Source organism: Quercus lobata, chromosome 1 (assembly GCF_001633185.2).
Source record: "Quercus lobata isolate SW786 chromosome 1, ValleyOak3.0 Primary Assembly, whole genome shotgun sequence".
NCBI classification, from domain to species: domain Eukaryota; kingdom Viridiplantae; phylum Streptophyta; class Magnoliopsida; order Fagales; family Fagaceae; genus Quercus; species Quercus lobata.
The window spans coordinates 22,774,566-22,800,854 of NC_044904.1; the positions used below are offsets into that span (position 1 = coordinate 22,774,566).

At 32.2% G+C, this 26,289-nt stretch overlaps 2 protein-coding genes and 1 pseudogene across 2 annotated transcripts; all 3 read left to right on the forward strand.

Moving 5' to 3' along the window:
* The first annotated feature begins 6,542 nt into the window (after window positions 1–6,542).
* Window positions 6,543–7,421, forward strand: LOC115950991 (annotated as a pseudogene).
* Window positions 7,422–12,893: 5,472 nt separating this feature from the next.
* On the forward strand, window positions 12,894–14,001 carry LOC115983728 (fasciclin-like arabinogalactan protein 12). The gene has a single exon (XM_031106493.1). The coding sequence runs from the start codon at window positions 12,990–12,992 to the stop codon at window positions 13,830–13,832; it is 843 nt and encodes a 280-aa protein (XP_030962353.1). The 5' UTR covers window positions 12,894–12,989; the 3' UTR covers window positions 13,833–14,001.
* A 5,605-nt stretch (window positions 14,002–19,606) lies between these two features.
* On the forward strand, window positions 19,607–20,789 carry LOC115983720 (fasciclin-like arabinogalactan protein 12). Its single transcript, XM_031106482.1, has one exon. The coding sequence runs from the start codon at window positions 19,704–19,706 to the stop codon at window positions 20,601–20,603; it is 900 nt and encodes a 299-aa protein (XP_030962342.1). The 5' UTR covers window positions 19,607–19,703; the 3' UTR covers window positions 20,604–20,789.
* The last annotated feature ends 5,500 nt before the right edge of the window (window positions 20,790–26,289 follow it).

Genomic DNA, 26,289 nt, shown 5'->3' on the forward strand with positions numbered 1-26,289 from the left:
AGATCACTGGATTTGATTTGATGACATGTTAAATACTAATGTCTTATTGTATTGAATTGTATAATCTATATATATATATAAAACCAAAGCTTTTGAAACTCCCACAATTTTCCACATTATCATTTTAATTTAAAAAAATTTTAATTTTTAAAACTAAATAGTGAGAGAGTCCTAACAGGAGTCTCTTTTTATATATATATATATATATATATATATATATAAGAGACAAAATATTTGAAAACCCTAAAGCAATCTCCTCTGTTCGTCTCCACTAAGAGAGAAAACCCTAAACTTCAATTTCTTTGGTACGCTTGCTATTGCTTTTTCTCTTTTTTGTGAATTAGTTTTTTTTTTTTTGCTTTTGTTTTGTATGGAGTAGTATTTTACAATATATAGTATAACTACAAGTATTGTAGTAAGTTTGCTAACTTTTTGTGTGGTTCAAAGATGCTATATTCTATATTATTTTAGATTATATAACCTTAAACTTTACCTTATGGAGACGTATGTACAAGTTTTTAATTCCTTTTGTGTGGATATTTTCTCACAGCTGTGGAGTAAGGTATATGCACTATATGTTATCTTATGTTTTCTCTTATGGTGTCATGCTTCTTTGTTTATTAATTAAATATTATGTTGGAAGCCTATATTATTTGCACCTTCAAAGTGTTCGACAATGTTTGAACCAAATTTTTCATCAATTAGGAAGAATTGGATAAAAAAAACTTAGAAAAGCTTTCCATCCTTACTGAAATTGTCTCGCAATAATGACTTTTTTTTGTTTTGTTTTGTTTTTATAATTTGTAGGTTCTGAATGTTTTGATTTTTAATTTTATTGTCTTTGAAAGTTTGACCATCTAAATTTTTGGGTTCAATTTTTTGCAATATTTGAAACAGTTTAGCAAATTTCAACTGTTATAACTATGGATTATTCTCTTGAAGGTAACCTATTTTTCTCTTATATTTCTCTATTTGGTAGTCATATATATTTTGTTTTGTTTAAATAATTTCTAGGCAGTGCCAGTAAATTTTCTAATTTTTTTCCCCTTTTGAATGTTTTAACATTAGAACTTTTTAGTTATTTTTTTTTCAATATCTAAATTTGGCTTATTCATCAAATTGTAACTCAAAAAGATAGGAGCAATTCACGTAATAGTATAGTTTCATAATCAATTTAAAATTTTATAAAATTATTTTAGTCTATTATAAATAGGTAAGTTCTCGTGCGTTGCACGGGTTTTCGACTAGTATATTGTACAAGGGAGTGAGGGATTGACTTATATTGTATAAAATATATTACAAAGGGCTGTCTTTATATTGACATAGTATATTTATACTACTATTTAAGGAGTTTTCCTTATTTGAAATCCTCAATTTTGATATATTACAAAGGGAGTGAGGGATTGACTTATATTGTATAAAATATATTACAAAGGGCTGTCTTTATATTGACATAGTATATTTATACTACTATTTAAGGAGTTTTCCTTATTTGAAATCCTCAATTTTGATATCCAAAATACCTTCAAATTCATCCGTTTCTAAGCCTTAAATCATAGAATTAGACATGTAAAATTGGTAATTTAAAAACTCCTAATTTTTAGCTAATTAAAAAAGAAAAAAAAAACAGTTTTTTCTCTCACCTCCACAATTCTCTCACATTAGTAGTCAAGCACTCATGCAACTTCTTCTTAAAATAAAAATAAAATAAAATAAAACTGTTATGAGTAAAACGTGTAAATCCAAAAAATAAAAAATAAAAAGTTTCATCATACACGTGAAGCGTGTAAGATGAGGCTAATATGTTATAAGGCAATAGATTGGAACTTGAAAATAATGGGCTGGGTATTGGTCTTGAGCTTGGTCTTGGCTTTGTTCACATTTTTCTTTTAACCAAAAAAAAGAAAAAGAAAAAGAAAAAAAAAAGCAATAAAGTGCGGTACAAATTAAGCGTATTACAATAGCTCAATCTTCAATGGGCCAAAACCCGTTGGGCTTATATTCTATCATTCCAAACTCTCCTAGACCATGCTTTTGGTAGTTTAGGGCTTGTTTGGTTGTGTTGTTTAAACAATAGTTTTCGTTATTTAAATAATACAAAACACATTTTTACAATATTTTTTCACTCACATATTTCCACAACACTTAAATAATGTTACTAGAACAACATTACCAAACGGGCCCTTAGTCATTCCGTCACAGAGACGTAGATTGGTCCAAATAGATGCAATTGGAACCAATTGAAGCAACCTCATCAACCTCGTTTGTTAAACTAGCACTAGAATTGTTTGCTCTTACATTTGGGTAGAGCTGAGCTTGTCTTAGTCAAGCTAGTGTCAGTGCAAGGCTGATAAAACATGGGGCATTATAGCTGAGGTTTGGCAACTGTCAAAATATATGTATTACTAAAAACTGAAGCGTAGCATTTAATGTTGCTACGCTTACGTTGAGCCACATCAGCAGCCATATCATCATTTTTTGTTTCCAATTTTTCTTATATATATTTTTAAACATTTTCTCATTTAAGGTCACTTAAAAACTCCATTATTTAAAAATTAAAATATTTTTTAACCATTATTTTTATTATTAATTTTCCAAAACTCTCACTCCCTTTTACCTCTTCATCTCCCCACTACTTTCTACTTTAATATCATTCTTTCTCTACCTTTTTATCTTTCTTTATTTTGACTCTTCTTATTCTCAACATTTAACTATAAATTTGACATTTTCTTTTCCATTTTATGCATAGTTTTCTCCCACAAAAAATGTTACTTCTCTCTCTCTCTCTCTCAATTTGTTTTTCATTTTTTGTTTTTTTTTTATTGCATCAATTCTTTAGGTTGATGAATTTTTGTGTTAATTAGAATTCTAATTTGGGTTGATGTAATTTAGTTTTGTGTTTTAAGTTGTTATCTTTTATATTCTCTTTGATTAAATATTATTCTACTACATTATACTTATAGTATATAATAATATAATGTTATTATATTACATAAAATGACTTGGATAATTTGATGTTTATTACTATATATTTTATTGTTACTTTTTTTTCCTCTCATCTTATTTTATTCAATATTTAAATCTAGTCACATCCTCCATACTATTAAATTATGCAACACAAATCAAGAAAATTGCTAGACACAAACCTGTCTTCCTTTACCATACATTGGGGGAATATTTGTGTGATAAAGGGTCATATAATTTATAATTTAGATAGCACCTTTTGACTATGTCTGGGCGGATTTTTTTTCAAAATAACTACAAAACCCAAACAATTTTATTAGTTAACAACGTTTTCAAACTATTTAGGAAACTAACAACTCGAGTAAGTGAGACTCGATTTCAATGTAGCAAATCGAGTATAAGAGAGTCGATTTCACTGTTCATCATCTTCTTCGTTCGTTCTTTTTTTTTTTTCTCCATCTGCCGTCCCACACCCTTCTTCCCAACCCCTAAAAAACCCAAGACAGTGCTTCCTTCTTCAACTATATCCATTTCTCAAAATCCCAAACCCAAATCATGATCTCAATTGGAGCAAAAATCCAAACCCCTCATCTAAATCCATTTCTCAAAATCCAAACCCATTTTTGCTCCGATTGTGATTTGGGTTTGGGATTTTGAGAAATGGATATAGTTGAAGAAGGAAGCACTGTCTTGGGTTTTTTGGGGGTTGGGAAGAAGGTGTGGGATGGAAGATGGAGAAAAAAAAAAAAAAAGAACGAACGAAGAAGATGATGAACAGGAAATCGAGTCTTAAAGACTCGAGTTCCTCAAGAAATCTTGCTACAGTGAAATCGAGTCTCACATACTCGAGTTGTTAGTTTCCTAAATAGTTTGAAAACGTTGCTAACTAATAAAATTGTTTGGGTTTTGTAATTATTTTGAAAAAAAATCCGTGTATGGGCCAATAGATTGAGCAATTTGTAGACTTAAAAGGCTATTGAGAATGAACTTATTGAATCAAGTCTAAAAAAATATGAACTACTATATATCATTTTGATAAATAATTTTATCATAGATACATTAATATTTTTTTGCCACAAACTTAAATCACACAAACTTAATAAGTTTATATTATGTGTTAGCATCGTCTTTGCTTCTTCTTTTTCTTCTCAAAAATATTATGTATCATCTTTAATGGATGCCAACAATATTGATCTTATGGGAAAAGTTACATAAAATATTGAGAAAAAAAGTTTTATATTACAATCTACTAAAAATGTTTTTTTAAATATTTAAATCTTTCTATTTTTCATATCACTATCGTGTTTTACAACTACCACATGTGTTAACTTAAGTCTTAATATTCTTAAGTTGTTTCGGCACAAAAAAGAAAAAAGAAAAAAAAAAAGGTTGTCACAAAAGAGGAGTTCATGTAAAGTTTTTTGCAAAATTAAATATCTGTTTTGCAAGGCCACCAAACTTGATAATTTGCAAATGATGGAACCACTTGCAACAATGTTTGCATAGTTACATAGTTCCAACTAAAGCAATTGTGTATACTTTTAGTCTTCCAAAAACACATATCTATAAGTGGTTAAACGTTCATCTTGGGTAGTTTTAACTTTTCATATAATTTTACCTTTACATATTTATCTATTTTAATTTAGATTTTTTTTCCAAAAAAAAAAAAACATTAATTTAGATATTTATAAGTAAAGAATGAAATAATGATTCATGAATAAAAAAAAAAAATTATCTATGCATATTTATCTTGTGCGGTTATAATTTTACATATAATTTTGCATTTATATATTCATCTACTTTAATTTAGATGTTTATAACTTAATAATGAAATCTATACATAAGGTAATTAAAACAATCATATTTCTACAATTCAAAAAGTCACAATTTCTTTTTATAAAAAAAGTCCTTTTACATTTCCTTGGAATTATTTTTTAAATTTTTTTTATAAAACCTTTGACACACCACTAACCTAACCACTTCATACATTAAAAAATTTAAGCTCATTATTACTTCTGTTAATATATTATAGATATTTTAATTGATTGAGACCAAACTAGAGAAATGTCTTTCATATTTCCTTGAAAATTTGGAAGAAAAAAAAAAAAAAAAACCCTTTGACATACCACTAACGTAACTACATCTATAACTATTTAAGCCATCCATGATATCTATTTCTTATTGATAACCATAAAATTTACAACTACCAAGGGAACATACAAAGTAATAAAGAATAAATGAAGGAAGTAAAAAAGAAATGAAATCAAGCATCAATTAATAACCGTTATTTGAAAAATAAAAAGGTGGTCATGAGGAGTAAGAAATAAAATAGAAATGGTTATAAAGGAGACATTGAAAACTTTATAGTGAAATAAAATCAACAATTATCTATAATACAAAATTTAAACTTAAAATTAATCAAACTTTGACTAGGGAAATTATATATATATATATATATATATATATAAAATCATAATCTTCATACACTATGACTTGAAAAAAAATTAATGAATAGTTCTTCCTCTTATTTAATGTCTATGTTATGCAAATCATACGATAATGGTAAAAAATGTTATAGACAAGATTATGAAAATATGATAAAACTATTAAAAAAAAAACTCTTTATAAAGTCTAGGGACCAAAATAGTATTTTATCTAAAAAATTATCACGTGCAATCTGCAACTAGTAATAAATAAAGAGTCCGGTTAATGTGTGCTCTGTGACTAGTAATAAATAAAGGGTTCGATTAATGTGTGCCCTTAGGGTACACATTAAGCTATTTATTTTTGGAAACATTTTCTTGGAAATTGAAAAAACTGTCAATGCTTTTTCAATTCTCAAGAATATTTTTTCTAAAAATGAAAATTATTGTGTGCCCTTAGGGCATTCATTAACAAAATCCATAAATAAAATTGAAACTTTGATGTGTAGTTAGAACTGAAGCGACCCTTAAGTAATTATTATTAAACTCTCATAATTTTTTCTTATGGAAAAACCCTCATACTTTTACTACTTGAAAACTGCGATAATATATATATATATATATATATATATATTAACTCAAAGGTTAGCCCATTATGTGTTTATAACTAATTGCAATCTGTTTGAGGGATTAACCAAAACAGGGTAAGAAATTTGATACAAGAGTTTACTATCTTTTCTTTTCAACTTACTTCATAAGGTTGTGGCAAATAATTGAGTTTCATGGCTAAGAACAATTATCTGTGATTGTGAAAGCAAAAGTTATGACAGGCATCTTTACTTTCCCGCACACACAATTGAGATCCCCTCTCCTTTTCCTACCTTCCCAAGACATACAAGCTGCAAACAATTAATTTTTGTAACTAGGCATTCCTCCACCTTTCCAAGACAGATAAGCTGCAAAGAACTAAGGTTTTGTAACTAGAGGTGTACCCTTTCACCTAATTGAATTGTCTCACAGCCTTAATAAAAGCCCTCTCTTCCCTCCCAAAAACACCAGAAATATCAAACACTCCTCCAAGTGCAAGTGCAACCTCCACTCTTGCAGTTGAAAATATCTGAAGCAAAATTCAGTGCTCCACGCAATAAATTAACTTCAAAGATGACAAAAGAGGCTCTCTTCCCCCTCTCAATTTTACTTGTTTTTCTCTTACATTGCATCACAACTTTGGGCCAGCCAGCAGCAGCTCCAATCCAACCAGCAAATGCACCAGTTCAGCCTGCAAAGGCTCCAGTCTAGCCTGCCACTCCACCAGTAGTTCAGCCTGCCAAGGCGCCAGCCCCAGTCCAGTCTGCCAAGGTCCCACCTACGAAGAAAGGTGTCCCGGATGTCACCAAAATCCTTGGAAAGGCTGGTGGGTTCACAGTCTTTATCCGCCTCTTAAAAAGTACCGGAGTGTCTGACCAATTATACGGCCAGCTCAACAATTCAAATAATGGCTTTACCATCTTTGCTCCTACTGATGCTGCATTTTCCAGCCTCAAAGCGGGCACTATAAACTCTTTGTCCGACCTACAAAAGACCCAACTAGTACAATTTCACATATTAAACACAGTGGTTACTCTATCAAATTTCCAAACTCTGAGCAATCCAGTGCCCACAGAAGCCAGAGATGCCGGTGAGTTCCCACTAACCATGACCACTACTGGCAACCAAGTAAACATCTCTAGTGTTCTTGTTAATACCACGTTGGGTGGAATTGTGTATTCGAATAACCAGCTTGATATTTATCAAGTGGTTCAAGTGCTTCTTCCTCTTGACATTTTTAATCCTAAGCCTAAGCATAAGGCACCAGCCTCGGCACCAACATTGTCAAAGCCTAAGTCTTTGGACAATGGTGCAGATGCAGACACTCCTTCCGTGGCTGCAAAAGTGGATGAGTCTGGAGCACTGAGTCTCAAGAGGCATGGAAATGGAATATTGATGTCCATTGGAGCTGCTTTGGTTGCATTCATTGTCACGAAGGGACTTTGATGGTGTAAATGTATTTGCTTGAAATTCTTAGGTGGGTTCCAAATGTCTCGTGCCGTATAATTTTGCTGAGTTGGGGTGAACGGTCGTAATCTACACTGAGTGCTTTCAAATGATTGCCATCTTTCCCTGTCCAATATCTATAATGCCAATTTGTGATGAGAACTATTGATGTTAAGGCTTTATCTTGTTTATTTATTTATTTATTTAATTTCTTGTTCTTGTCATTTTTAAGTTCCAATTTCTATGTACTTGAGAATTTTCAAGACTTGTCTCTATGAGACTCAGAGCATTATTTGAATTCTTGTGATTGAATCTATTTTACATTCACTTTTTTCGACAGCAAAACTTTTTTTTAACATTGACTTGTTTTTAGAAAATGGGCTTGTTTGGTAATATTATTCTAGTAACGTTGTTTATATTTTTTTAAAATATGTGTGGATGAAAAAGTGTAAAAATACGTGTAATGTTATTTTAAAACTGAAAACATATGTTTAAACACATGTATCAGACGAGCCCTCTCTCTAAAACTTCAGCTACATGACCAACAATTATTACGCCAACTATAGCCGGTAGTCGCTACCCCACTAGCAAGGAAATGCTCCCATGGCAAAACCCATCAATATACTCAAGACACACTCCTATATACAAGAACATTCCATTCTTTGATGGGGATGATGAGTAAGTTAGATATTATTGATTGACTCTTGATTTGGAAGATTATTTTGATTATGAGTAATGTTATAAACACAAACTATTTTACAACATTTTTACAAATGGCTGATGTGACAAATTATTACTAGTTCTAATATGGGTTCATCACTAACATCATATTTTTACTTATATAAATATTTGGAAAATACTAAAGCCACATCAGCAGTTTGTAAAAATGTTGTAAAATAGTTTGTGTCTGTAACATTACTCTTTGATTATTGGGAAATCTATGATGAAGAAAGGTCAAACTTGAGTTTAATAAATTGGAAGGAGAAGCAAAGGAATGGTGGGAAGACATTCAAATTGATAGAAAGCATTGAGATAAGCATTCAATTCGCTCTTGGCAAATAATGAAAAAGGTGTTAGTTGATTTATGGTTTTCACATTACTATTATGATATACTAGATTATGCAATTGTTAATTATAGATTTGCATATTAATATGAAAAGGAGTATATGTTCAAAAGTTGAAATGTCAACCACAAAACCAAAATAAATTGAAGGTCGATGAGAAGAAATTTTATGGTACACTATATGAAGGATACAAGTTTTAAAACAGATTCAAATTACTAAAGCATTCAAAGTTTTTTTTTTTATTAAGAGCGGAAGATTTTTGATCTCGACTATCAACTTGATGACAAGTTTTTTCCAAGTAGAAGGATCTGATGTAAGACAAAATCTCCAAATTTATTTTTGTAATTTCTTATTTTTGGCAATTTTATGTAATTTTCATATTTTTTGGATTAGAGTTATTATTTCCTTAACTTTAGGTGTCTTTCTAGCCGCACTAGGTTTTCCTTTTAATATTTAAATGCGTTGTAGCTTTTAAAGGCAATTGAATTTTGAGATTAATTAAATTTAAACTTTTGTCTATTACTTCTTTCTAATGGATTCCAGAAACTTATCACCTTGTGAATTCGAGGTTTTCATTAAGAAACTAACGCGTTTAGTTTCTTTTCATTCAGAAAGCAATGTGTTTGTTTTGTTAAAGCTTTAGCGACATCAACAACAAAATTCAAACCATGATTAAATTCAACTCTAGTCCACAAATTAGGACAGTTCGAGTTTATGATTCAAGCCAGTTCAAAAGCTCAGTTCGATTTGCTGATGGGATCATGAATTGGATCAACCAAATTTGGTTTGGGTCTTGTCTAAGTTGGGTCGGGTCAGTGTGTTGACTCGTCAAATGATGTGGCATACATGGCATTGCTGACCTAAGGCTAGGGATGATGTGGCACTATTTGGTGCTCATATCTTGCTAGCGTTGTGTGTTGTGTGTGTGCTAGCATGTGTCTTGAGCGTGGGGAGGCTAGCTTGAATACTTGGAGTGGCTTGTATGTTATATGGAATTGGCGACCGAAATTCCAGGCAACATGCCTATTGGTTTCAATTCCACCTCTGTTGGATATATCCAATGGTGGTTGCGATGTGATAAACAAAGATTGGTTTTGAGAGATTTAGTGTCTTAAGTGTTGGCTGCCGTAACGCATCACTTTTGGTGGTGGCGGATTGGAGAAGACAAAAGAAACAAAAAAACGTTTAGGGAGACAAGATTACTCTTGAACACCAAAGAGTATTAGTTAGAGCACTGGATTTGATGACTTGTTGAACACTAATGTCTTATTGTATTGAATTGTATAAAATATTGCCCAGGAGGCTAACTTTATACTGTATGTATATATATATACACACACACATAGAAGAGCATGAAGTTATACTATGTGGCGTACTCTTTAAAGAGAATTGAAATACTCTTAACCCACATCAGAGATAGGAACAAATTTAAAAATAATGGCTCTTTATTTCCTTTGATTCAATATTTAAAAATTACTTTTATTTCTTTTGATTCAATGTTTCAAGACTTTTTGTCTCTTTCACATTTGCAAAACTTAATGCGGGATGCGGAAGCATTAAGAAACAAAAATACATCTACTTCAAGAAAATAAGAAACAAAACACATTTATTTCTGAAAATAATATCGAATCCACGAGGGTTTCTTGAATCCACAAGGAGAAAAGGTTCTAGAATCCACTAAAGAAATAATAGACAAAACTCTGTATTTTTATTAAAATCAATAATGCTAAAAAACATTTATAAACTTAGAGGCCTATTTAAGTGCTCCATAAAACTTAATAGACAAGAAAATATAATGTAAAATAAATCCTAATTAATACTTAACCATAATAGGAAACAAATTTGACCGATATATATATATTAAAAACACCTAAAAACTTGGAAATAAATGTCCTAAACATAAAATAACGAAAATTACATAAAAATTTGAAAATTAATCAATTACAAAAATTAAATAGTATATTATGTCCAACATCAAAACTCTTTGCATTTCCATTCACCATTTTCACTTCTATTTCTTTATATACACATGCCCAGAACCCTTCTTGGTATCCCATCTCAAATACATCCAAACCAAAAACAATATTATTTATCTTCAACTTTTCAATGACACCTACATAACTCCAACAATATCGTATCATTTGATCCTAATCAATATGAGTAGGCTGTGACCATGAAAGGAGGCTTTCATTTTTATTCATTGACGATAGCTTACAATTTTGATGTTGAAGTTGGACATTGTTGATTTTTTGAAGGTTGTCATTCTCTTTGAGTCTTTGAGATTTTGGTTTAGGAAAGTCAAATTTTTTTTTTTTTTTTTTTTTTTTTTTTTTTTTTTTGTAATAAGAACTAAAGAGAAAGAAAAAGAATTCTTCTAATTGATTATTTATGAAGTTAACTTTTTATTATTATTATTATAAATTTTTAACACATAATTTGTGGGTTTCTTTGTAAGTTCTTTATTGTTATTTAGTGCGGTATGAGCCAAATTGATAAAAATAAAAATCAATGATGATTTCAAAGTATTTTTTCATTTTTGATTTTTTTTTTTAAAAGGATTTGGAAGTCTAACTAAAGACAATTAAATTTTGATAAATGAAGATTTTTTTGGCCAATTTCTCACGTTCTCTTTATGTTAATACTTACAAATAATTTATTTAATTTCATTGAAATAATGAATTAGGTGTTTGAGATTGAGGTCTCCATATTTGGTTGTGAGAATAGAGTAGTTGAAGAAGAGTCAGAGAGGCTGCTTAAATTTATGTATTTTTAGGGTATAAAAGTATTTATTCTTTAAATTCTTATTTATAGATTTTAAAATCATTTAATCAGTTAAAAAGATAAAGTTTACTTTTAATAGTAAATATTATAATATGTTATAATCTTATAGTGTTATACAATTTAAAAATAAAATAAAATATGAATTAAGAAAATCAAGTTTTGAAGTGTTCAATAATATTGTGGGCAAACTTAAATATTATACAACAAAATAAGTATTATATATAAGTTATAATATACATAAAAATTATTTCAAATGAAATTATAAAGTATTTGTGCATCGTGCGGTACATCATCTAGTACCATACATGTATTAAAAAAAAAAAAAATCTATTAATGTACAAAGGACTGACTTTATATAGACAGAGTATATATGTCATACAAGTAATAGAGTGTGGTACAAATACGTGAATTACAATAGTTCAATCTTCAATGGGCCTGAAGCCCGTTGGGCTAGAGACGTAGATCGGTCCAAATAGATTTAATCGGACCAATTGAAGCAATCTCATCAACCCGGTTGCTAAACTAGCACTAGAATTGTTTGCTCTTACGTTTGGGTTGAAGTAGAACTGAGATTGTCTTGGTCAAGCCAGAGTGTCAGTGCAAGGCTCACTGCAAAAAAGCTAGCTATAGCTGTATTTGTTTTAGCCGCATTTACAAAAGACATGGCTAGGGTACCGTTTGGATTGTGTCTACACGTCCATGTTTTAGTATTTTGCTTTTTTTTTTTTTTTTTTTTTTTTTTTTTTGACCAGTACCTTTTGCACTATTTATAGGATATGAATAATGCATTAAGACAAATGAATAGTATTTTCATTTGTAAACAGTAACTGAAAATTATTTTTTTATTATTTTTAGTCTTCAGCAAAATAAACTGTATGTAAATACACCTTAAAGCTTACCTAGAGTGGCTAATAAAACATTGGGTATTCTAACTGAGGTTTGGCAACTGTCACAATAATAAATAAAATTGAAACTTTGATATGTAGCTGGAATTGAAGTGACCCTTAAGTAATTATTATTAAACTATTCGGCAAAAAAGTAATTATTATTAAACTCTCATACTCTTTTTTTATGGAAAACCCCTCATACTTTACTACTTGAAAACTGCCAAATATGTATATTAATTCAAAGGTTAGTCCACTATATGTTTATAACTATTTGCAATCTGTTTTGAGGAATTAACCAAAACAGGGTAAGAAATTAGATACAAGAGTTTACTATCTTTTCTTTTCAATTCCCTTCATAAAGTTTGTCACAAATAATTGAGTTTCATGGCTAAGGACAATGATCTGTGATTGTGAAAGCAAAAGTTATGACAGACAACTTCACTTTCTCGCACACACAATTGAGATCCCCTCTCCTTTTCCTCCCTTCCAAAGCAAACTAGCTGCTAAAACAGCAAAATCTCTCACTTTATCCATTTCCACCTTTCCAAGACAGATAAGCTGCTAAGTGCAAACAATTAAAAGTTTTGTAACTAGACATTCCTCCACGTTTTCAAGACAGATAAGCTACAAAGAACTAAGGTTTTGTAACTAGAGGTGTACCCTTTTACCTATTTGAACTGTCTCACAGCCTTAATAAAAGCACTCTCTTCCCTCCTACAAACACCGGACATATCAAACACTCCTCCAACTGCAAGTGCAAGTACAAGCGCCACTCTTGCATTTGAAAATATCCCAAGCAAAGTTTAGTGCTCCACACAATAAAAATAACTTCAAAGATGACAAAACAGGCTCTCTTCTCCCTGTCAATTTTACTTGTATTTCTCTTCCATTGCATCACAACTTTAGGCCAGCCCGTCGCAGCTCCAGTCCAGCCTGCCACTCCACCAGTAGTTCAGCCTGCCAAGGCGCCAGCCCCAGTCCAGTCTGCCAAGGTCCCACCTACGAAGAAAGGTGTCCCGGATGTCTCCAAAATCCTTGGAAAGGCTGGTGGGTTCACAGTCTTTATCCGCCTCTTAAAAAGTACCGGAGTGTCTGACCAATTATATGGCCAGCTCAACAATTCAAAGAATGGGTTTACCATCTTTGCTCCTACTGATGCTGCATTTTCCAGCCTCAAAGCGGGCACTATAAACTCTTTGTCCGACCTACAAAAGACCCAACTAGTACAATTTCACATATTAAACACAGTGGTTACTCTGTCAAATTTCCAAACTCTGAGCAATCCAGTGCCCACAGAAGCCGGAGATGCTGGTGAGTTCCCACTAACCGTGACCACTGCTGGCAATCAAGTGAACATCTCTAGTGTTCTTGTTAACACCACGTTGGGTGGAACTGTGTATTCGGATAACCAGCTTGATATTTATCAAGTGGATCAAGTGCTTCTTCCTCTTGACATTTTTAATCCTAAGCCTAAGCATAAGGCACCAGCCTCGGCACCAACATTGTCAAAGCCTAAGTCTTTGGACAATGGTGCAGATGTAGATGCAGATGCAGACACTCCTTCTGTTGCTGCAAAAGTGGATGAGTCTGGAGCACTAAGTCTCAAGAGGCATGGAAATGGAATATTGATGTCCATTGGAACTACTCTGGTTGCATTCATTGTCACGAAGGGACTTTGATGGTGTAAATGTATTTGCTTGAAATTCTTAGGTGGGTTCCAACTGTTTCGTGCCGTATGATTTTGCTGAGTTGGGGTGAACGGTCGTAATCTACACCGAGTACTTTCAAATATTTGCCGTCTTTCCCTATCCAATATCTATAATGCCAGTTTGTGATGAGAACTTTGTTGTTAAGGCTTTATTTTTATTTTTATTTTTAATTTCTTGTTCTTGTCATTTTTAAGTTCCAATTTCTATGTACTTGAGAATTTTCAAGACTTGTCTCTATGAGACTCAGAGCATTATTTGAATTCTTGTGATTGAATCAATTTTACATTCGTTTTTTTCGGCAGCAAAACTTTTTTTAACATTGACTTGTTTTTAGAAAATGGGCTTGTTTGGTAATATTATTCTAGTAACGTTGTTTGTATTTTTCGGAAATACGTATGGGTGAAAAAGTGTGTGAAAATACGTGTATTGTTGTTTTAAAATTGAAAACATGTGTTTAAACACATGTATCAGATGAGCCCTATTTCTAAAACTTCAGCTACATGACCAACAAGTATTATGCCAACTATAGCCAGCACAGTCGCTACCCCACTAGCAAGGAAATGCTCCCTTGGCAAAACCCATCAATATACTCAAGACACACTCCTATATACAAGAACATTCCATTCTTTGATGGGGATGATGAGTAAGTTAGATATTATTGATTGACTCTTAATTTAGAAGATTATTTTGATTATGAGTAATGTTATAGACACAAACTATTTTACAATAATTTTACAAATAACTGATGTGACAAATCCTTACTAGTTCTAATATGGGTCCATTACTAACATCATATTTTTACTTATATAAATATTTGGAAAATACTAAAGCCACATCAGCACAGTTTGTAAAAATGTTGTAAAATAGTTTGTGTCAGTAGCATTACTCTTTGATTATTGGGAAATCTATGATGAAGAAAAGGTCAAACTTGAGTCTAATAAATTGGAAGGAGAAGCAAAGGAATGGTGGGAAGACATTCAAATTGATAGAAAGCATTGAGGTAAGCATTCAATTCGCTCTTGGCAAATAATGAAAAAGGTGTTAGTTGATTTATGGTTTTCACATTACTATTATGATATACTAGATTATGCAATTGTTAATTATAGATCTGCATATTAATATGAAAAGGAGTATATGTTCAAAAGTTGAAATGCCAACCACAAAACCAAAATAAATTGAAGGTCGATGACAAGAAATTTTATAGTACACTATATGAAGGATACAAGTTTTAAAACAGAATCAAATTACCAAAGCATTCAAAGTTTTATTTATTTATTAAGAGCGGAAGATTTTTGATCTCGACTATCAACTTGATGACAAGTTTTTTCCAAGTAGAAGGATCTGATGTAAGACAAAATCTCCAAATTTATTTTTGTAATTTCTTATTTTTGGCAATTTTATGTAATTTTCATATTTTTTGGATTAGAGTTATTATTTCCTTAATTTTAGGTGTCTTTCTAGCCGCACTAGGTTTTCCTTTTAATATTTAAACGTGTTGTAGCTTCTAAAAGCAATTGAATTTTGAAATTAATAAAATTTTAGACTTTTGTCTATTACTTTTTTATGATGGATTCCAGAAACTTATAACCTTGTGAATTTGAGGTTTACATTAACAAGCTAACGTGTTTAGTTTCTTTTCATTCAGAAAGCAATGTGTTTGTTTTCTTAAAGCTTCAGCGACATCAACAACAAAATTCAAACCATGATTAAATTCAACTCTCTAGTCCACAAATTAGGACAGTTCGAGTTTATGATTCAAGCCAGTTCAAAAGCTCGGTTTGATTTGCTGATGGGATCATGAATTGGATCAACCAAATTTGGTTTGGGTCTTGTCTAAGTTGGGTCCGGGTCGGGTCAGTGTGTTGACTCGTCAAATGATGTGGCATACATGGCATTGCTGACCTAAGGCTAGGGATGATGTGGCACTATTTGGTGATCATATCTTGCTAGCGTTGTGTGTTGTGTGTGTGCTAGCATGTGTCTTGAGCATGGGGAGGCTAGCTTGAACACTTGGAGTGGCTTGTATGTTATATGGAATTGGCGACCGAAATTCCAGGCAACATGCCTATTGGTTTCAATTCCTCCTCTGTTGGATATATCCAATGGTGGTTGCGGTGTGATAAACAAAGATTGGTTTTGAGAGATTTAGTGTCTAAGTGTTGGCAGCAGTAACGAATCACTTTTGGTGGTGGCGGATTGGAGAAGAGAAAAGAAACAAAAAAACGTTTAGGGAGACAAGATTACTCTTGAACACCATGTTGGGTGCACTGCACCATGAGTCCAGCCCACATGTTTTTTGTCAAGAGCTCATTTAATGAGCATGTCTTTAATGTTTCGTATCTTTTCTTCATCATGTACAAAAGTCAGCATTAGTAATTGGAGTGGTTGGCTTTAGGCGTGTCCAACATGCTGAAGGAAGAAAGAAAAGAAAGAAGCAAAAGCAAGAGTCATTCTGCTATGGCAGAGTTGAAGAAAAGAGAAAAAAACAAGCAAGGCCATTCGGCCAATGAGAGCTGAAAAAGGAGATTTTGGTTGAAGCAAAGTCAAAGTAAGTGGCTTGCATTTAATGTGACTTGATGAGAAGAGTGTGAAAGGAAGAAAAGAGGAAAAGATGGAGAAATAAAGGTAGAGGCCATTCGGCCATTTGGGCAGAGAGGAAGAAAAGAAGTGAAGTCCCAAGAGTGTGGTGAGGACTAGTGCAGTCTTGAAGAACTGCGTGAGTGAGAGCAAGCAAGAGAGAAGAGAAAAATAGAGAGAGTAAGAGAAAATACACAGTGAGGAAGAGAGCAGTGAGTGAAAAGAAAAAGAGAGTTTTTTTTTTCTCAAGTTGTATCTCTAAGTGTTGTAATTTCTATTTTATATAGTGAAATTATTCGGAGTTTGTCCCGTGGTTTTTCCCTTCAAGGAGAAAGTGTTTCCACGTAAATCTTTGTATTTTTTTGTGTGGTTGTGCTTGCTAAAATTTATTCACAGTTATATAGAATTTTTCCCAACACACCAAAGATTACTAGTTAGAGCACTGGATTTGATGACTTGTTAAACACTAATGTCTTATTGTATTGAATTGTATAAAATATTGCACAAGTGACTAACTTTATACTGTATGTATATATATATATATATATATATATATACACACACACATAGAAGGGCATGAAGTTACACTATGTGGCGTACTCTTTGAAGAGAATTGAAATACTCTTAACCCGCATCAGAGATAGGAACAAATTTAAAAATAATGACTTTTTATTTCCTTTGATTCAATATTTTAAAAATTACTTTTATTTCCTTTGATTCAATGTTTCAAGACTTTTTGTCTCTTTCACATTTGCAAAACTTAATGCGGGATGCGGAAGCGTTAAGAAACAAAAATACATCTACTTCAAGAAAATAAGAAACAAAACACGTTTGTTTCTGAAAATAATATCGAATCCACGGGGGTTTCTTGAATCCACAAGGAGAAAGGTTCTAGAATCCACTAGAGAAACAATAGACAAAACTATGTATTTTTATTAAAATCAATAATGCTAAAAAACATTTATAGACTTATAGGCCTATTTAAGTGCCCCATAAAACTTAACAGACAAGAAAATATAATGTAAAATAAATCCTAATTAATACTTAACCATAATAGGAAACAAATTTGACCAAATATATATATATATATATATATATATTAAAAACAACTAAAAACTTGGAAATAAATGTCCTAAACCTAAAATAACGAAAATTGCATAAAAATTTGAAAATTAATCAATTACAAAAATTAAATAGTATATTATGTCCAACATCAAAACTCTTTGTATTTCCATTCACCATTTTCACTTCTATTTCTTTATATACACATGCCCACAACCCTTCATGGTATCCCATCTCAAATACATTCAGACCTAAAACGATATTATTTATCTTCAACTTTTCAACGACACCTACATAACTCCAACATTGTCGTATCATTTGATCCTAATCAATATGAGTAGGCTGTGACCATGGAAGGAGGCTTTCATTTTTTATTCATTGACGATAGCTTACAATTTTGATGTTGAAGTTGGACGTTGTTGATTTTTTGAAGGTTTTCATTCTCTTTGAGTCTTTGAGATTTTGGTTTAGGAAAGTCATAAATGGTTTTTTTTTTTTGGTAATAAGAACTAAAGAGAAAGAAAAAGAAATCTTCTTATTGATTATTTATAAAGTTAACTTTTTATTATTATTATTATAAATTTTTAACACATAATTTGTGGGTTTCTTTGTAAGTTCTTTATTGTTATTTAGTGCAGTATGAGCCAAATTGATAAAAATAAAAATCAATGATGATTTCAAAGTATTTTTTGATTTTTGATTTTTTTTAAAGGATTTGGAAGACCAACTAAAGAAAATTAAATTTTGATAAATGAAGATTTTTTTAGCCAATTTCTCACGTTCTCTTTATGTTAATATTTACAAATAATTTATTTAATTTCATTGAAATAATGAATTGGGTGTTTGAGATTGAGATCTCCATATTTGGTTGTGAGAATAGAGTAGTTGAAGAAGAGTCTGAGAGGCTTCTTAAATTTATGTATTTTTAGGGTATAAAAGTATTTATTCTTTAAATTCTTATTTATAGATTTTAAAATCATTTAATTAGTTATAAAAAGATAAAGTTTACTTTTAATAGTAAATATTATAATATGTTATAATCTTATAGTGTTATTCAATTTAAAAATAAAATAAAATATGAATTAAAAAAATCAAGTTTTGAAGTGTTCAATAATATTATGGGCAAACTTAAATATTATACAACAAAATAAGTATTATATATAGGTTATAATATACATAAAAATAATTTCAAATGAAATTATAAAGTATCTGCATCATGCGGTACATCATCTACTACCATACATGTATTAAAAAAAAAATTCTATTATTGTACAAAGGACTGACTTTATACAGACAGAGTATATATGTCATACAAGTAATAGAGTGCGGTACAAATACGTGAATTACAATAGTTCAATCTTCAATGGGCCTTAAGCCCGTTGGGCTAGAGACGTAGATCGGTCCAAATAGATGCAATCAGACCAATTGAAGCAATCTCATCAACCCCGTTGCTAAACTTTGATATGTAGCTGGAATTGAAGTGACCCTTAAGTAATTATTATTAAACTATTCGGCAAAAAAGTAATTATCATTAAACTCAATACTCTTTTTTTATGGAAAACCCCTCATACTTTACTACTTGAAAACTGCCAAATATGCATATTAACTCAAAGGTTAGTCCATTATGTGTTTATAACTATTTGCAATCTGTTTGAGGAATTAACCAAAACAGGGTAAGAAATTAGATACAAGAGTTTACTATCTTTTCTTTTCAACTCCCTTCATAAAGTTTGTCGCAAATAATTGAGTTTCATGGCTAAGGACAATGATATGTGATTGTGAAAGCAAAAGTTATGACAGGCATCTTCACTTTCTCGCACACACAATTGAGACCCCCTCTCCTTTTCCTCCCTTCCAAAGCAAACTAGCTGCTAAAACAACAAAATCTCTCACTTTATCCATTTCCACCTTTCCAAGACAGATAAGCTGCAAAGTGCAAACAATTAAGTTTTGTAACTAGACATTCCTCCACATTTTCAAGACAGATAAGCTACAAAGAACTAAGGTTTTGTAACTAGAGGTGTACCCTTTTACCTAATTGAACTGTCTCACAGCCTTAATAAAAGCACTCTCTTCCCTCCTACAAACACCAGACATATCAAACACTACTCCAACTGCAAGTGCAAGTACAAGCGCCACTCTTGCATTTGAAAATATCCCAAGCAAAGTTCAGTGCTCCACACAATAAAAATAACTTCAAAGATGACAAAACAGGCTCTCTTCTCCCTGTCAATTTTACTTGTATTTCTCTTCCATTGCATCACAACTTTAGGCCAGCCCGCCGCAGCTCCAGCCCAGCCAGCAAATGCTCCAGTTCAGCCTGCAAATGCTCCAATCCAGCCAGCCACTCCACCAGTAGTTCAGCCTGCCAAGGCCCCAGCCCCAGTCCAGTCTGCCAAGGTCCTCCCCACAAAGAAAGGTGTCCCAGATGTCACCAAAATCCTTGGTAAGGCTGGTGGGTTCTCAGTCTTTATCCGCCTCTTAAAGAGTACCGGAGTTTCTGACCAATTATACGGCCAGCTCAACAATTCAAAGAATGGGTTTACCATCTTTGCTCCTACTGATGTTGCATTTTCGAGCCTCAAAGCGGGCACTATAAACTCTTTGTCTGACCTACAAAAGACCCAACTAGTACAATTTCACATATTAAACACAGTTGTTACTCTCTCAAATTTCCAAACTTTGAGCAATCCGGTGCCCACAGAGGCCGGAGATGCCGGTGAGTTCCCACTAACAGTGACCACTGCTGGCAACCAAGTGAACATCTCTTCTGTTCTTGTTAATACCACGTTGGGTGGAACTGTGTATTCGGATAACCAGCTTGATATTTATCAAGTGGATCAAGTGCTTCTTCCTCTTGACATTTTTAATCCTAAGCCTAAGCATACGGTAAAGGCACCAGCCTCGGCCCCAATATTGTCAAAGCCTAAGTCTTTGGACAATGATAATGATGCAGATGCAGATGTAGACACTCCGTCTGTTGCTGCAAAAGTGGATGCGTCTGGAGCACTGAGTCTCAAGAGGCATGGAAATGGAATATTGATGTCCATTGGAGTTGCTCTTGTTGCATTCATTGTCACTAGGGGACTTTGGTGGTGTTAATTTACTTGTTTGATATTCTTAAGTGGGTTCCAGTTGTCTCGTGCAGTATGACTTTGCTGAGTTGGGGTGAGCGATCGTAATCTACACCGACTGCTTTCAAATAATTGCCATCTTTCCCTGTCTGATATGTATAATGCCAATTTGTGATGAGAACTATTGATGTTAAGGGTTTATTTTAATTTTTAATTTTTTGTTGTCCTTTTTAAGTTCCAATTTCTATGTACTACAGAATTTTCAAGACTCAGGTCTCTGAGACAGAGAGCATTATTTGAATTTTTGTGATTAAGGGTCTGTTTGAGATTCACACTTATTTTATTGAAACAGAAATTTTTTTTTACTGAAAGTGCTGTAGATAAAGGTAAACGTTAATTAAAATAGTACGGTGGGACTCATGAATAGTACCAAAAAGTACAGTGGGACTCATGTTAGTACCAAAAATAAGTTGAATAGTAAAATAAGTTGGCAAAAAAATAAGCTAGCTAGACAATAAATCTATTTACATTTTTTGGTTTCGGTAGTAATCCTTTATACTTGACATGGTATGACTTCATCTGGACTACTAGAGGTGCTGGACTGAACTCTAGGAGAAGATGATTCCTGATATACTTGACAGATTTCTCGATTAATAGAACTATTGGGAGACTCACTCTTTTGGTGGTCAAGTTCTAAAGTCTTAGAGATGTCTTCACTGATTAAGGAATTGGTGGGGGATTTGCCTGGACATTCTTTTTTGAAATGTCCTTTCTTTCCACATTTAAAGCATTTTCCTTTTGCTTTAGGTTTGAGGTTTTCTATGGTGGAGTTTCCTTTTTTATAGAAATCATTGTTTTTGAACTTCTGTTTTCTATATTGTTTGGAAACTATTATATATATATATATATATACACACACACACACACACACATACATATACATACTGAGACTTGCATTTCGGTAGCAATCCTTTGTTATGAACTTTCATAAAATTTTGTGTAAGATAGTTTTTCCCGTTTTCTGTGTTTTACAATGTTAACTAGCATTGGAAAAAATGAGTCAAAAGATAATTATTTTTTGTTAACATAAAAAGAATAGTTTATTTTTAGAGATTATTTTTTATTAATTTTTTTAGAAAACATCTTTATCTTATGATAGGCGAAATAAGAGAAGTTAGAATATAATTTTTTTTTTTTTTTACATATTTAAGGTTGTTACCTAAGATAAGAAAATGAGATGGTTGTATAGAAAATACATTTTGGAAAATGACTAGTTTTCTAAAAAACTTTAACGTCGAATAGAGATAGAAATTATATGTAAAATTAGTTATATATTTTCTGTAAATTCAAATATAAGATGCACAAAAACTGTCAATAACAATGTGAATATTAGTTTGAGCAACTAGAAAACCAACCTAAAAATTAGTTTCCTTTTTTATTTGACCTCTTGTTGTGCTAGTTTTGCTAGTGTCTAGGTCCATGGATGAGTTGCTACTAATTGGATTTATAGGTGTGATTAGCTACCTATTGTTTAATTACCATTTCAAGCTAGAAGGTGTGAAGTCTCCTAATCTAACTTAAGGAATATATGTCTACGAACCAAATTGGTTCATGAGTCCTATACGTACGGGGAATGTCTTAGGCACTTTACGTAACTATATTGCGTGTCCTCTTTATTTTTTGTACTTATTTTATTTGCAATATTGGTTATGTTACAGTTGCTAATCAATTTTCCATCCAAAGCATAATTGATTAACTAATCCACTTGGCTTAATTAATTAAAAGAAAATCAATGGGGTTCAAAAACTTCTCACACTATTTCTTTTACTTCTATTTTATTAGACAACATTAGATATAGTATAATGGGTTCAGCTGCTTAGACAACATTCTCTTAGACTGGGGCTTGTGGGAACAAAGACCTGAGGGGACAATATGCTCCTTCTTAACTGGTGAAAAGAAGCAATTCCACGGTAGCGAATTTCAAGTTAAATATTTAACTGTTAACACTATTTCCCTTAACTTATGTGGGGTTGTCACTTATTTAATTTATATTAAAAAAAAAAACTTAGAAAACTCAAATATAAAGTTTATAAATAAATAATAAGAAATTACAAGACATGTCAAAATAAACCAATTATATGAATTTGGTCCTAACTACAATCCGGTCAAAGAAAAAAACAAAACCACTCACCTTTTTTATCATATAATAGAAGAACAAAACCAATAAAAACGGAAAAATAAAATAGAAACAACCCCAGGCATGAATTGTTTGCATAATAAAAAATGACAACTATGGTAGTGCAACCCACAATGGTATGACAATTGTTGGGTCTGGACCCCCAATTAATTTGTATGATACTCTAGATATAGGTCACAATGGGAGGTCCCAAGAAGAATAGGGCTGATAGATGGTGGCTCGGAAACGTTATAGGGTGATTGTATACTGTCAATTCGACTACCTGAGGAGGTTCTCAGGTGGCCGAGGTACCCTGAAAGTGACTTGAGCTAGACTACTTCTTCCCAAATATTATGTGACAGCCTCTCGTTCACTCGTGTTTTGTCTCCCAAAAAAAAAATGTTCCAACCCCTTTCCCTCTTGAGCCTCTTCTCTTTTATACTATCTCGTTAGTGGATTGGTAATGATGAAAATATTCTACCTATGCGTGAGCCTCCTCTTTTGCGGGATCTGGGTGGCCCTTTGAGTCTAGCCTACTATTCTAACGTGTCAAATCTCACATCAAGAGGGTGGGCATACTACAACGATTCCCTATCAACTTGAACATGGCATCAAGACCCGTGCTTAGATGGCGGACTCCTCAAAGACATTATTTCTCATTGGTGATATTTCCCCTCCTTGGGAAGTAGGGTGGGGTCTGTCTGGATCCCATCCAGTCACTTGGTAACTTACACAATGGTTCAGTTCAAACTTTGTACAAGCAAATTGGGCTAGGGGTTGATGGGCCTCGGCCCAAGTTTGGTTTGGGCTAAACTTTGTCCACCCACAACTACTAAAAAACAAAGGCACTTATGGGTTCATCATTGATGGAACATTACGCAAACTAAACAAGAAATAAAAATACACAATGCCACGTATTTTAACATGCATGGATATAACTGAAAATGCATGAACATATAAGAATATGAAAATGCACAAACTAGATATTGTTTCTCACATGACTTGTGATTATAATTCACATGTAATTCTAAAAATAATTATTGAATATCAAATCTAGAAATTTGATATTCTAACATTTTTTCTATCATTTCATGTGAATTATCTCAATATTTATGCAAAAAAATATCTATACCCATTCTAGATGATACGTAAAGTATTTGGAAAAAAAAAAAAAAAAAAAGCACCCTATTTGGTTTTCTCATTCTTTTATGCGATGCAGGATTGAAAACGAATACGTTGGTTCGGTTGCACAATTTGATGCATAAATGAGTGGCAAATATTTGAACATTGCATGTACGATTCTCTTGACTGAAAATTTGATTACCATAGACACACAAGTTTCAGTGGCCGTTTTGGGATTTGCTTTAGGGGGTTAGTAAGAAGATGAATATTACGGGTTACGTGGTTTCTTTTTTACAAATTTGTCTATAGTACCCGTACGTATTAGCAAGAAAATAAAAAAATGATAAGTACTACATCCATAACACTTTCATAACAAATTTTAGGTGATAAAATGATATTGGTTCTACTTTAAATCAACTACTGATTTTTTTTTTTTCCCTTATCATTAACAACGAGTAACAATCTACCACTTAGAATTTGTTGTAAAAATATTGTGAATATAACATTTCTCTTAAGATAAATTATAAGTTCATTTGGCACATTGTTTATTAATACAATGAACATACTAATTATTTTTTCTAAGTTTAAATCTCGGAAATCATCTATTGTTTCCAAATACAATAAATATATTAATTATTGTTGTAAGTGAATTGCAAACGAGATCTAAATACGATAAACTTTTATATATTAATTTATTTCAAATTTGTTAATATCTAAATGTTTTTTTCCTAAGGTTTAAGATGAACAAATTTTTGTTGTTGGGCTTATCATTTTTTCCCCACAGATTTTAAATCAAATTGGTTTACTGTTAGGTTTTGTCTTGTGTTTAAAAGGACCAAAATATTGTTAAGAGGATCATATTCAAGCTTATTTTAGTTGGGTCTAACAAAAATTAGGTTCAAATTGTTTAAATTTTATTTTAGGAAAGTCAATTTTTTTTTTTGAAATTTTTTTAAAATTAAATTTAATAATAATTTTAGCTGGACACTACCTAGGGCCGCCCCTGACAAGTTTACATGTTTAATCATAGTTGGCAATTTAAAGATAAAAATAAAAAGAAGAAAAAATTGTCATAGAAGTCAGGTCTTAGCGCAATGAAGAGTGTCTTCCACCAAAAGTGATAGGTTGTGAATTTGAGACAAAGACTCAACCTTTAAATTAAAGGGGTAAAGTGGTTTACCAATTGTTAATAGACATTTTCGCGACAAATTTTATGGTTTGACAAAACGGCTAAGCTCAATTGCTTAGCGGATCTGATCAATGTATCTTATCAATTGTATTTTGCTTTGTTGCATGAACCAAGCCCATGCAAACAGTTGGGAAATTGAGTGGGAATGGTTTGGTGGGTTTGGGTTAGTTCCTATCGGACCCTTTACATGAGCCCAGTCCATATGTGCCATAAAGTGGGCTAGGGACGTTGGGGGCACTTAGGGCCTATGAAGGAAGTCCAGTATCAGAAATTTCTACCCCAAAATTGACTCCATGCTCTGGTTGACTGTGCTTTTAATTTTCAGCCCAGCTCTATTTTCCACACCAAAGCATAGCTGACTCTAAAAAAGCTGAATAGCCTAGCCCACTCAGCCACCCAAATGTAGTTTTCCAAAGCCTGCAAAGACTAGAAACAGTAGCACCATAGAGGAAGCAACTTTGTTTCCAAAATCATGTAAAAAGCAGCCAAACCCTCTCTTAAGCATAAAACATAATATACCAAATCATAGAAATAACATTTAAAAGGTCCAAGGCCTTCCTCCCAACTAAAAACTGGTCATAAACATCCCCTAAAACTTGATATAAATATTCATCACCGGCTCATATATAAGAGAGGGAAGAACGTTTTCCCTACAAAACCCAAAACTTTGGTACAAAAGCCCAATTAGCTACCAGGTTTTTGGATGATTTGGAAGCTTGGAGGTGGAAATGCTAGTACAGGGGAACTCTCTCATTTTCTTACTCGAGACCTCTCTTAATTTCCCCTTCTCATTGACTGCGGGTTGAAATTTCGAACTTATATATATATATTTCTGCACTTTCTTGTGTTTCACTTTGTTTTGGTTTTTCTTTCCATAAAACACCATTAGCCTTTATGTACTTTGCATTGTAAATTTTGGGCTTGACTTATCAATGGCAGACGAATTTAACAAACCCAAGGTGAGTTTTTGGGCTCATTCTACAATCTTGAACTTTGTCGCAAAACCTACCCAACACCAAGCATCTCTCTCACTAAGACTTAAAAAAAAAAAATAAAAAAAAAAATAAAATAAAATAAAAAACCAATCTTTAATTCGGATTAAAGTAAAAACACTTATATAATATATATATATATATATATTTTTTTTTTTTTTGAACACACTCATAATATGTAGGTTCTTACATATATCCTTAAACATGGTATACATTTTCGGACTTTAGGTAAAGC